A 13,002-nucleotide genomic window follows, 5' to 3' on the forward strand; every position below is an offset into this window, starting at 1 on the left:
CAACCAGAAATAACTCTAACTGTCCAAAACATGTGAGATTCAGACTCTGTTGAAGAAGATTCCATAGCTAGTTTCTGGTTTAGTCTTTTTTTTTCCAACTTTTTTCAGTATGTTGACTAACATAAATTGTTCACTTTGTAGTTCTCTTGTAAAGTATGACATCAAGCTATCCATTCTTTAGGAAAAGTTTTTGTTATGGTAAGCTTAAACAGGTAATTCTTTGGCCACATCCAGGTAAATTTAGCCAGGTAGCTTAGCCTCCTCACCACCTTAAGGCTATGGTAAAAGCAGAAAATAACTTTATAGATGGCTATTTTTAAAAAATTGTTTTTGCATATGTCTTCCGGAGTTAATCTTTAAAAATTTATATGTAAGTCTTTAAAAATACATTATAAACATAGTGGCTGTTTTTTAATTTAAAACTAATGGTTAGGGATCCCTGGGTGGCTCAGCAGTTTAGTGCCTACCTTCAGCCCAGGGCATGATCCTGGAGTCCAGGGAAAGAGTCCCATGTCAGGCTCCCTGCATGGAGCCTGCTTCTCCCTCTGCCTGTGTCTCTGCCTCTCTCTGTGTCTCTCATGAATAAATAAATAAAATCTTAAAAACAAAACAAAACAAAGTAATGGTTAGTTTCTATGTAAAGTACCGTGCATTAGCATCAAGAGAGAGAGAAGTGAGAGGTTTTATTTTGATGGAGCTCACATTCTAGGGGGAAAGGGGAGGAGGAGAGAGAAGCACTCATTGTGTTATATTAGCACATGCTTGGTGAATTTAAGGAAGCCTTTAGATTGGGTAACATTGGAACCACCCTAGAGATTTGCTGGTAGCTGAAAATCGGGGATAAGGGTGTGAGGTTGAGAGAGAAGCAGAGGAAATTTGTTTGATTAGAATGAAAGCATCAAGGTCCAGGATACCAGTGAGGAGCAAGGAATAGTCTGGAATGCCCAGAATATACAGGTGGTTTGTGGGTGAATCATATTCCATGTGTGAAATGGTCCTGGGAGAATTGATTATCATTCAGAGTTCTAGAGATGAGATTAGAGCAAGAGGCTGCTTTTAAAGGTTATGTTTGGGAAGTAGACATGACTGTCAAGGAGAATGCATGAGGCAGGTCTACAGGGAAACAGTAGGGTGATATCTAGAGTAGATTTGTACTAGATTATTGGGAGAATTTTAATGCCATAGCAAGGATTTAGAGTTAATTCTGCAGCAGCAAAGAGCTATCAAATGCTTGTTATTTTAAAATGTGGGTAGTGGCATGGGAACCAGAGCTTTAGGTTGGATTTCTTTCTATGAGAAGGCTAGTTTAGAGAGACAAGATGTTGGGGAAGCAGGGAGAACAGTAAGTAGGCTCTTGTTGGAGAAAATAAGACAAGTCATGAGAGCAGAGAGGCCAGGAAAAGGGGTGTCTGAGATCAGCACTATAATTTGTGAAGGTGTGCATGTGACCTTGGCAAGACAGTTTAATTTTTTCCTACTTATTTATTCACATAATGATGGGGGAAAGGATTCAGTAGCTCCCCTAGAAATACATGTATGAGGACAAAAGTCAGTTTATAGTTCTTACTATCATTATTCTTATATATCACATATGAGTGTCGGGAGAGTGTGGCCTGTGTTGCTGACCTGTGGCCAGCCTACTTTGGGATTACATGCTAGCTAAAACTGCACTCTTGTTGGTTTCCTTCTGCCATTTGTCTGTCAGTGAATGCATTTTTAACCCTTTTAGTGCCAGGGCTGATGATTTAGGATATATTTTTATGTGGTTTAAGTAGGGCAATCAGATTATCAGACTTCTCGGTAGGTAAAGCTGACATCTAAAATTGGATTTTCCTGGGGATCCCTGGGTGGCTCAGTGGTTTAGCACCTGCCTTCGGCCCAGGGCGTGATCCTGGAGTCCTAGGATTGAGTCCCACATCGGGCTCCCTGCATGGAGCCTGCTTCTCCTTCTGCCTGTGTCTCTGCCTCTCTCTTGCTCTGTGTCTCTCATGAATATTTAAAAAAAAAAAAAAATGGATTTTCCCATCCTTTACATTTGAAATGAGAATTAAAATTATCTTTTGGGGTTTAACATGCCAAGACACTCCCGGTAGAATAGGCAGAGAATGAAGTAAATGCTGTTTTGGGTGCTTGGTAATCTTTTAATTATGAAATAAACCTTTTGATTTTAATCTTCCAAAATGTATAATAGTGATCCAGGAAAACAGCCTTATTAAAGTTCACATCCTGCTGACTCCTTCAGATGAAAAGCTTCTATCTCTACCCCATATTTTGCAAGCTGAAAGTAAAAATAACGCTAATCTTGTCGCTCTTCCACGACTGCCTATAAAAGACTGTTCAGTTTGGAGTCAGTCCTGAGCCACGAAGGGCAGTATTCCAGAGTGACTGCTTAGGTTTCTGGAGCCAGGACTTAAGGCCAGAGGGTCACAGCCTCAATCCAGGAGTGGTTTGGGGGACTTACGCTTTCTTTGAAACATTTCCTTTGTTATCACTTCTTGTTGACCTCTCCTGGCCTCCCTCACACATGTACACATGCAAAACGAAACTTGGACGCTGATAAATTTTATTGTTTTTGTTCCTTTGTGGCATCTGAAACAGCTTGTACAATGAAGACCGGAACCTGCTTCGAATTAGAGAGAAGGAAAGACGCAACCAGGAAGCTCACCAAGAGAAAGAGGCATTTTCTGAAAAGATCCCCCTTTTTGGAGAGCCCTACAAGGTATTCAGTGAATACTAGAAAGCCTGATTTATCACCATATTTCACTCTGTAATAGAAAGTGAGTTTGAACAGGGGTCACAAATATGAAAATAAGACCACTTATCTTAGATTGTCTTTGAAAAAAGAGTGAAAATTCTCTGTACTTTGCCATTCAAATTACCAGTTTGTGGTCTTCCTTTGTAATGTTAGTCTCCTGTCTTTAGTAATATTTGTCCAGGGTGGGCTTCTCAACAGGATAATTGAGTTTAAACTGCATGTTACATTTTATGTTATACATTAAATAGAAGTGGATTTTTTTTCTTTAAATAGTATTATGTAACAACATTTATTAAATGATGATTTTCCTTAGATTTTTTTTTTCCAGTATCTAACTCTGCTATATTTTTCTTTTCCAGACAGAAAAAGGTGATGAGCTATCCAGTCGAATACAGAACATGTTGGGAAACTATGAAGAAGTGAAGGAGTTCTTTAGCAGCAAGTCCCACCCTCATCGCTTGGATGCCTCTGAAAATAGGTTGGGAAAGCCAAGATATCCTTTATTTCCTGAAAAGGGGAGCAGCATTCCATCCCACTCCTTCCACACGAGTGCCCACCACCAGCCTGTTAATACTCCTGCCTCCGGACCACTTCCTGTTGGTAACGTAAGCCAGAACCCAAAGATGGCACAGCCAAGAATGGAACCAATGTCAAATCCTCATGTCAAAAGCTATGGCCCACCAGACAGCCAGCACCCAACCCAAGATCGCCTTGGTCAGGAGGTGTGCGGCTCTGGTCATCACAAAAAAGGTGACCGCAGAGCTGATGGAGACCGCTGTGCTTTGGTGACAGACTCTGCTCCTGAGAGGGAGCTTTCTCCCTTACTCTCCTTGCCTTCCCCAGTGCCCCCCCTGTCATCTGTACATTCCAACCAGCAAGCTCTTCCCCGGACACAAGGAAGCAGCAAGATTCACAGCAGTAACAGTAATAGTAAAGGCTATTGCCCAGCCAAATCTCCCAAAGACCTAGTAGCAAAGGTCCATGATAAAGAGACCCCTCAAGACAATTTAGTGGCAGTTGCCGGCCTTGGGGTGGCCCCTCCCCAGCCACCTTCTCAGACTTTCCCCCCACCTTCCCTCCCCTCAAAAACTGTTGCGATGCAGCAGAAGCCCACGGCTTACGTCCGGCCCATGGACGGTCAAGATCAGGCTCCTAGTGAGTCACCTGAACTGAAACCACTGCCGGAGGACTACCGGCAACAGACCTTTGAAAAAACAGACTTAAAAGTGCCTGCCAAAGCCAAGCTCACCAAACTGAAGATGCCATCTCAGTCGGGTGAGGTGAGTGGAATTTCATATCTGGGGCAATTTCAGTGTGAAGGGGAATTCAAGATGGAAGTTTCTGGTGACTTGGGGGCATGGGTATCAATGGCTTTTGGGTTATGAGACTCCTTTTTGGCTTTAGGATTTTGTTGACCCACAAAGAACTCAGGTCTGAGATGAATTATTGATGACAGTGAAATATGATTTTCAGGAAGGTATTTTTAAAAAACATTGAGCCATAATTTATATACTGTGAAATACAGAGATCATGAGTACATTTTGCTGTGTTTTGAAAAATGTATACACCTGTATAACCCACAACCCAGTCATATTTATCATGAGAAAGTTTCAGGAAGGTTTTGAGCTGTCATTGCTTTTGTTTGTTTGCTTTTACTTGTATGTTTGGGGGAGTACTGACTTATTTTAACATTCTAGAGGAAAAAAAAGAAAGGAGTGGTGGTGGTTAATACTTCCTCAGCCTCAGTTTTTCTGAGATCCAAACCGTAAAAAAAAAAAAAAAAAAAAAAAAAAAAGTTAAAATATTGAAGGCAAAGCATTTCCAATGGTTTGTTCCCAGTAAATTACAAGAAAATCTGAAGCTAAAGTTCTGTTCTAGTATTTTTTTCTTTCTTTATCACCTAAGAATGAAGACTGGGGGTGTGATGATGTCTTATTGGAGAGTGAGTCAAATATACAATACAGAATGTTATTCATGGCTTTTTCAAGTAACCAAAATACTTGATCTTTTTAAACAACAAAAAAAATTCCTTTTTCTTCTCCTTTGGTAAATGGCAGCATTGTGTTTGAATGAAGAGAATCAGAGCACACATCTTATCACTGAAATTCTAAATTAGCAACAGTTACACCAAAATTCAGATTAGTAGTGCAAAGTGAAATGTTTGAAGTGAATTTGTCTGAAAGCCTATCTGCTAAGGTAATGTCCTTGGTTTAGTTACATCTATTGTATAAACATTCTAATTTGCATATCCATCACCCGGAGGCTTTTGTGTGTACCCAGATATCAGTCCTCTTACATAGTGCTAGAAGGTAAAATTCCTTAAGGCTTAAAAACAAAACCAAGGGAGACTCCTGGATGCTTAGCTTAAAGATAACCCTTATCTTGAAGGAGGAAAATCTATTCCTCCGAGGTGTCAGTTTTTGGTTTAGAAGAGGTTATAGCTCTGTCCACAGTCAGCTCTTGAGCTGTAGTGAGTCTGAATGTCTTCAGAATGTGACTTGATTAGAGGCTGAGGAAAAATGGGAAAGAGAGAGGAAAACAAGTGGTAGAAATGACCAAGATAGCAGAATTCTGCCTTTAACCTCTTAAGTTATGAAGATTTCACTGTAATGAAATACTTATTAAACATTTTCTGTGCTGTGCTGGGAGGAATGGTAGGCAGCAAATTAGAGCCCAATGGAATGAAATGAGATCCCCTTTCATAATGGCCAGTCATCAGCCTGCCTTATAATTTGTACAGTGAAGAACTTAGTGGGATTTTCTTTGCTTTGTTTATCAAATGAGGTATGTTCAGTTTTCCGAGTTTAAAAAACATAAGGGAGAAATTTAAACATTTTCTTTCTTTCTTTTCTAAGATTTTATTTATTTATTCATGAGAGACACGGAGAGAGAGAGAGACACAGGTAAGAGGGAGAAGCAGGCTCCCTGCAGGGAGCCCGAAGCAGACTGTTTTGGGACTCCAGGATTACGCCCTGAGCCGAAGGCAGTTGCTTAACTGCTGAGCCACTCAGGCGTCCCAAACATATTTTCTTAATTAAAAAAATTAAAAAGCAACTAAAAATTGCTTTTAAACAAATTTTAAGACAAATCAGATATTTGCATTGTATACCAAATGCATGACCATATGCTTAAGCGCAGGGCAGGATGCCAAGCAAGTATTGGTCCTTGCCCTAGGCGAGATGACAGTCTAGTATATAGGTCAGCCTCCACACAGGAAACAATTAGAGAACAATTGAGTCCAGACTATCTACTACTTGGTGCCTAGAGAAAGTTTCAAACTGCCGGCCAGCAGTCTTAAAGCTGGGGACCTAGGTACATTCAACCAATGGGATTTCCAGTTGACCGTCCAGGGGAGAGGGTCCTGGCTAACTTACTGCTTTCTTGGTGGAAAAAAAGAGATAAGCCAAGCTGAGATTTCTCTAAGGCCTAAGAGCTCCTCAGATTTAATGTGTATTTCAAACATAGGACCATGTGATGGTTCTTGAATATTTTCTGAGTGGATATTTGAAATGCACAAAATCCTCCATAGGTTTGGTGATTGAAGAATGGGGTTTTCTGGCACAGGGTCATCTGCTATCAACAGTTTGAGTAGATGTAAGTATTTTGTCTTTGGCCTGTGTTTGCAGTGAGCATTCATTTTAATAGGATAGCTCTGTCTAGTTTCTCTTCAGGATTCTCACGCTAGTGGCAGCTGTGGTGCCAACTGCCTTGGAGTCCCTGGGCAGATGGAGGGTGCCGGGCAACAACCACTGTGAAGAGGGAATTCAGAGCTAAGGTCTTGGGGTAAAGGGGGAATGAATCTGGGAAGCAGGGATATTGGTGCTCTCTGGCTGGGTTTTGGATCTGTTTAACTCTTTTAACTAATCTCACATTTCACAGATTTTAACATTCATTTTCTGTTCACACACCTGAGAAAATGGGCATTAAATATTTTTGTTTGTTTGTTTAAACTGTAGGTTGGATTAAAATCTCAAATTTTAGTATTCTGATGAATCAAAGGAAAGCCTAGAGTGGGGGTTGGAAAAAGCAGGTATTAATCCCAAAGCAGGTAAACTAAATATCGAACCAGAATATTAGCAATATCTTGGGCTGTTTGTGACATTGAGACAGAAGGATAGAGCATGGCGATAGAGGAAGTTGGCTCTTGGTAGCCCTGAGAGAAGGGGAGTGGGAGTAACTAAGTGGTTTTCCTTTATTTGCTTAATTTGCCCTAAGGCAAGTAAGAGGAGGTTTTTTTCCTGGTTTTCTGAGTGTGAGGGTTTTGTGGCTTGTTTCTTCACCGCCAACCCCTTCCCCATGGCTTCCATGAAATAGTATTTTAAAAAACGAACCAAACTGGGAAAATCCTCTTGTCTGCCTGCCTCCTTCATTTTCAAGCCACGTACATGTGAATTCCTTACACCACACTGTCCTTTCATTTTGTGGAACGTGGTTTGTATATTTTAGTTGGTTCTCCATAAAAAATGATATTCTTTTCTGGAATAAGTCATTCTCACAGTTAAAACTTAGTCTTTGCTAAAATCCTACAGGGAAAAAAATCATCAAGAGGTCAATATTCTGACCACATAGAGGCCTGTCTCACAAAAATCTGCACTTGGTTTTTCTGTGGGCATGTCAGTTTTAGTTTTGTGTCAACTGGAAGATGTCTAGCAGCTTGAAATGACCCATCTGAGGGGTACAGCCAGGACTTGGTGATCTTATGTGGATACCTTCCAGCTGTAGAGTTGCCACATCAGATGGACTTGCCCAAGTGGAAGGCTGAGATTCCTCTCTATCCCTCTTTAAAAAAAAAAAAGTTTCATTTATTTGAGACAGAGCCCAAGTGATGGTGGGGGCGGGGCAGAGGGAGAAGGAGAAGCAGACTCCCTGCCTAGCAAGAAGCTGATTCCAGGCTCAGTCCCAGGACCCTGGGATCATGACCTAAGCCAAAGGCAGATGCTTAACTGACTCAGCCACCAGACGCTCCTCTTTTCTTTCTTTAAAGTAGCCTCCATGTCCATCGTGGGTCCCAACATGGGGCTTGAGCTCATGACCCAGGGATCAAGACCACCTGAGCTGAGATCAAGAGTCAGACACTCAACCAACTGAGCCACCCAGTTGCTCCTATCCCTCTTGTCTGCCTGAAGATATCAAATGAAAGTGAGAGAAAAACCAGGGCATCTCTATGTTGTGTTGCTGAGCATAGACCTCAGGATGGGTATAGGATTTATGAAATAGATGTTTTATTGAAACAGAGAAATAGAATAAGCCAAGATGGGCATTTAAAATTGCATACTGGGGATCCCTGGGTGGCTCAGCGGTTTAGTGCCTGCCTTCGGCCCAGGGCGTGATCCTGGAGTCCCGGGATCAAGTCCCACATCAGGCTCCCTGTGTGGAGCCTGCTTCTCCCTCTGCCTGTGTCTTTGCCTCTCTCTCTCTCTGTCTCTCTCTCTGTCTCTCATGAATAAATAAATCTTTTAAAAAATAAAATAAAATTGCATACTGGATTTAGAATATTAGACTTTTAAAGCTAAACAGCCCGTTCATTTTGCAAGTATGGCCTAGGAGGGTGAAGTCACATAATTTTGCTAAGATTTATAGTTAGTAGCAAAACCAGAGCTCGAACTCTCAGTTCTATGATCTTTCTGCTTCTGCTTGTTAAGTACAATTGGAGACTGCTGGAAGATCTTGAGTAGTGATAGATCTTTCTCTTTTTTGGAAAATAAAAATCATTTTAGCTTCTGGGTGGAAAATGGCTTGAGAGGCAAGGGTGGAAGCAGGGAGACCAGTTAGGGGTTGATAAATGATTGATGGCTTGGAATAGGATAATAGAAGTGGACTGGTGCGGACTGGACAAATTCCTGATGTTTTTGGCAAAAAACTGGTAGGGATTTGGTTGTCCAGGTCAGTGCGACAAATTGGCAGTCATAAGTAGCAGAGCAGCTCAGAGAAATGTTAAGACTAGTAATGATAAGTTTGGACTGTGTTTGCATATAGTCGGCATTTAAAGCTTTTGGGACTAGTCTGCCTGAAAAGTGCCTGAATCAAGCCCTTCCTGGCTCAGCTTAACCTGTGGCAAGGGGCAGCAGGTGGGAAAAATGAGGATGAGCTGGATCTTCAGAAATAAAAGTGGAAGACCAAAAAATAAAATAAATAAAAAAGTGGAAGACCATCCTGGGAACTTGAGAATCTGCTTATAAAGTAGTAGAAATGATAGGTTTCCATTTTTTAGAGTTTGAAGTATACATGTAAATGGTACAGTTATCTTAATTCACTCAAAATAACTCCTGGCATCTAGCAGAATTTACGAGTGGTTTAAATTTGCTACTGCTTCGATGTCCTTATGTGGTCCCATGCCACACCCCTCCAGATGAATCTGATTTTGAGTCCTGATGGTCTCTGATTTCCTTGTGGCCTCTTATGGCACTAGTGAGGAATGATTTCTGTCACCTAATTTCCAAAACTTGGGTGTCACCTGAAGCTGCAAGTTCATTGTTGGACCACCTTGACACATGGCAAGTCTTAAATTGAACTTTCCATTTTCACTAAACTGCCAGCCTAACCGTGTGAATTAATCCACAGTGGAAAACTGTGTGTAATAGTGATTCACTTTGCATTCATATGTGCGAATGGTCTTTCCTTATTTGTTTATTTGAAGATTTTATTTATTTGTTCATGAGAGACCCAGAGAGCGAGGCAGAGACACAGGAGAAGTCCTCCATCCAGGACTCTGGGATCACAACCTGAGCCAAAGGCAGATGCTCAACCAACTGAGCCACCCAGGTGCCCCACAAATGGTCTTTCCTACTTCCAATTTAGTTCTCTTATTTTAAACCTTGAAAAGAACAACTTGCTTATTATGAAATGATCTCACCCTTTAGGCCGTTCACTTCTGGTATGTTGGTGGTATGTATCTTGCTAATGCAGAACTCAGTGGAGTTAATCTCACTCTCTTCCATATACACCATCAATTTTGTGACTTGTAACTAAAATATCTAGAGCACCTACGTTGTGCCAGGCCTTATGCTGGGGACGGGGTTACAATGGTTGGCAAAACATGGGCAGCCCTGGTGGCTTAATGGTTTAGCGCCGCCTTCAACCTGGGGTGTGATCCTGGAGACCCTGGGATCGAGTCCCACCTTGGGCTCCCTGCATGGAACCTGCTTCTCCCTCTGCCTGTGTCTCTGCCTCTCATGAATAAATAAATAAAATCTTAAAAAAAAAAAAAGGTTGGCAAAACAGGTCATTTCGATCCTCTTGGACCTTGACTATCTAGTTAGGAACTGGCATTTAAATAACCACTCAGGGATCTCTGGGTGGCGCAGCGGTTTGGCCCCTGCCTTTGGCCCAGGGCGCGATCCTGGAGACCCGGGATCGAATCCCACGTCGGGCTCCCGGTGCATGGAGCCTGCTTCTCCCTCTGCCTATGTCTCTGCCTCTCTCTCTCTCTCTCTCTGTGACTATCATAAATAAATAAGAATTAAAAAAAAATAAAATCTTTAAATAACCACTCAGAACACTTGTAAGAACTTTGGCAAGTGCTGTAAAGGAAGGAACCCACAAACCATTACAAGACGGATGAAGGGGAACTGTGGCTTAGAGAATGAAGGAGCTCAGAGAATTCAAGCAAGACCTGAATAGAGTAAAAGTGATGGAAGTGAGGGGTTGTCTTAATCTGTTTGGGCTGCTATGAACAAAATACCACAGACTGGGTGGCTTATGAACAACAGAAATTTATTTCTCACAGCTCTGGAGTCTGGAAGTCCAAGATCGAGGCGCTAGTAGGATCACATTCTTGAGAGGACCTTCTTTCTAGTTTTAGTTGGTGTCTTCTTACTGTATCCTCACTTGGTGAGAGGGGGCAGGAATCTCTCTGAAACTTCTTTTATAAGGCACTAATCCCATTTGTGAGGGCTCTGCCCTTAAGCATCTCCCAAAGGCCCCTTCTCTAACTGTCATCAGTTTTGGGGTTTCAACATGAATTTAGGATTTCAGCATGAATTTGAGGGTTACATAAACATTGAGACTGTAGCAGATGTGCTAGGAGTTAGGCAGCATAAATATTTCAGGAAGAGGGAACAGCATATGCCTCTGGCTAATGCCCAGTGATGTACAGAGACTGTTACAAGTACTCTTGGGTTATGAGCTCGGTAGTGTAGATCAAAGGGGAGTTTTGCATTTCTGAAACTTGGCAGCACATCAGAATCACCTGGGGAAGCCTGCTAAAGATACAAGTTGTAAAAAATTAAAATTCCTGGTCCCCAGCCTGGGAGATTGATTCAGCAGGTACACAGGTAGGCTCATACATCTATATCTGTGATTTTTCATGAGGTTTGTTCTAGAGCCTGGCAATGAAAACTGCCCCACAGGAGCCAAAAATAGACCCCACGGAGTTAAAGGACTGTTTTCCTCCTACTGGTCCCAATATCTCCCAAGTGAGCCTCAGGCAAAAGGATCACTGGGAATTGATGGGACTTTCTGTCCTGAGAAGGAAATGAGAGTAGCCTCAGGGAAGAAACAAGGGAGTAAGATTCCAAAGACTACAGACACTCCTTTCTTGTCCCACTGCTCCTGTTTCCTTTCTTGTGTCCCCAACATTTTCAGGCTTGTGGGGGAAGTAAAATTCTTTTCTCTTTTTTTGGGGGTGGTGGTGGTAGGGAGTAAGATTTTGATACAATCTTATCTAGCTTGCTTCAGTTTTCTAAAAGCATTTTTATTACAGTAACTTTTTGAGCAAATTAAATTAGATTCTGGGAGCTAGCACTCAGTTAACTTGGCAGACCTGCTCTACTTAAATATTAAGAAAATGGTAACAGAGCAGAAAGGTTATCTGTGTACACAACTCCCTAATGATGCTGGGTGTCTAGAGTGGAATACTCCGAATCTGGGAGAAATATTGTATAGTAACTAACTTGTATCTGCTTAGAGGCTGGCTGAATTTTAGAGCCCTGAAATACCTAAATATAAAAGTGAAAAATAGTAGCAAGTGATAGAAATTTTAGAGCAGAATCTTACAAACTGGCAGCCTGAGTGCTAGACGGGGCCTGTGGGCTATTTTGTTTTGCCTGTCTAATGTGCCTGCGTTCAAGTGTGTATGTATTTGTGTATGTTTTGGTTGTTTTTGTTTCCTTTGAGCCGATATTTACAAACTGGAGAATTCTGGTGAAAAATCAGATTTCAGTTTCACGAACTGCAGCTGAGTAGAAACTGCTCCTTTAATTTCCTGATCCTGGTAATTTTTTGAGTCCGAAGAAACACTTTAAATTCCGAAGGCAACATTCTAAGTGATAGAGGCAAGATATTACTGAATCCCCTCTAAAATCGCTAGAAATGAGTTGGTATGAATAATGGAATTACATAAAGTAGCCCAAGAAGAAATCCTACAATTGAACCTTGAAAATATTTTTGGGTGGTATTAATTGGACTTGTTTTCCTTGTACGTTTTATGTTCTGTTTCTTCTCAAAATGCCAGAAGTACATTTGGTACCAGGATAAGAAATTCCTGTTCCTCCTTGTTGTTTTCACACTTGAGATGTTTGTGGAGAGTTATTGGATCCCCCCTGGGTCCCTCATGTTGTGCCTTTGCCAAAATGTAGACATTCAACTCTTTAGAATCTTTCCAGGTCGCACGCTCTCCCAGGCTCTCACATAGCCACTAGAGTCATTTTAGCTCTTGTCTAGATTAATTGTGATTTATTTTGAGCCAACTGATAATCTTCAGGGACAGAAAACCAAATATTCCAAGGGGGAATCTGTTGATGACCGAGTTAGTAGTTTTGATTTTGGTTGTTTTGATGGGAGTGACCAATACTAATGAGTTATTTAAGCAGAATTCCTTTTAAGAGAGAATCCTGGTTCCTGTTATCATAACAAGTTTATTTTTTGGCCTTGTATTTCTCCTCTTCAGTTGCCAAGATCTATTTGAAAATTGTTATTTTCTGAGGTTAACTTTGCTCCATGTTCACATTTTCTGAGAAGTTTATAAGTCGCTATTTTTATATTGATATTGTTTTCTTTAATTGTTGAAATCACTAGGTTGACAGCCTCCCCTCCCCCCAGAGGTACAGAGTCCACACACACCATTAGTTTTCTCTTGAACTTCATTTCATTCCCTCTTTAAGCTTGGCCTACTTTCTGTCTGCATTTTTTCCCCCTAACCCTGTGGTAATTTGTCAAGCCCACTCTAATCTCCTTAATCCTTTGGCTGAAGGGTTTTGAGGTTTAATGTTTTAATCTAAGGGCCTCAGCATTTAAGTAATTAGAGGTCC

The 13,002-nt window shown here is 41.3% G+C and overlaps 1 protein-coding gene across 5 annotated transcripts in view; it reads left to right on the forward strand.

Annotated features, from left to right (window-relative positions):
- AFF1 (ALF transcription elongation factor 1) overlaps positions 1 to 13,002 on the forward strand; it is a 201,017-nt gene that overhangs the window by 107,037 nt on the left and 80,978 nt on the right. For all 5 annotated transcript variants that reach the window (XM_072810039.1, XM_072810037.1, XM_072810038.1 and 2 more), the window contains 2 exons: positions 2,599 to 2,719; positions 3,115 to 4,035. In XM_072810039.1, coding sequence (XP_072666140.1) covers positions 2,599 to 2,719; positions 3,115 to 4,035 — 1,042 coding nt within the window. The remainder of the gene's footprint in view (positions 1 to 2,598; positions 2,720 to 3,114; positions 4,036 to 13,002) is intronic.

This window comes from Canis lupus, chromosome 33, assembly GCF_048164855.1.
Source record: "Canis lupus baileyi chromosome 33, mCanLup2.hap1, whole genome shotgun sequence".
Lineage (NCBI taxonomy): Eukaryota > Metazoa > Chordata > Mammalia > Carnivora > Canidae > Canis > Canis lupus.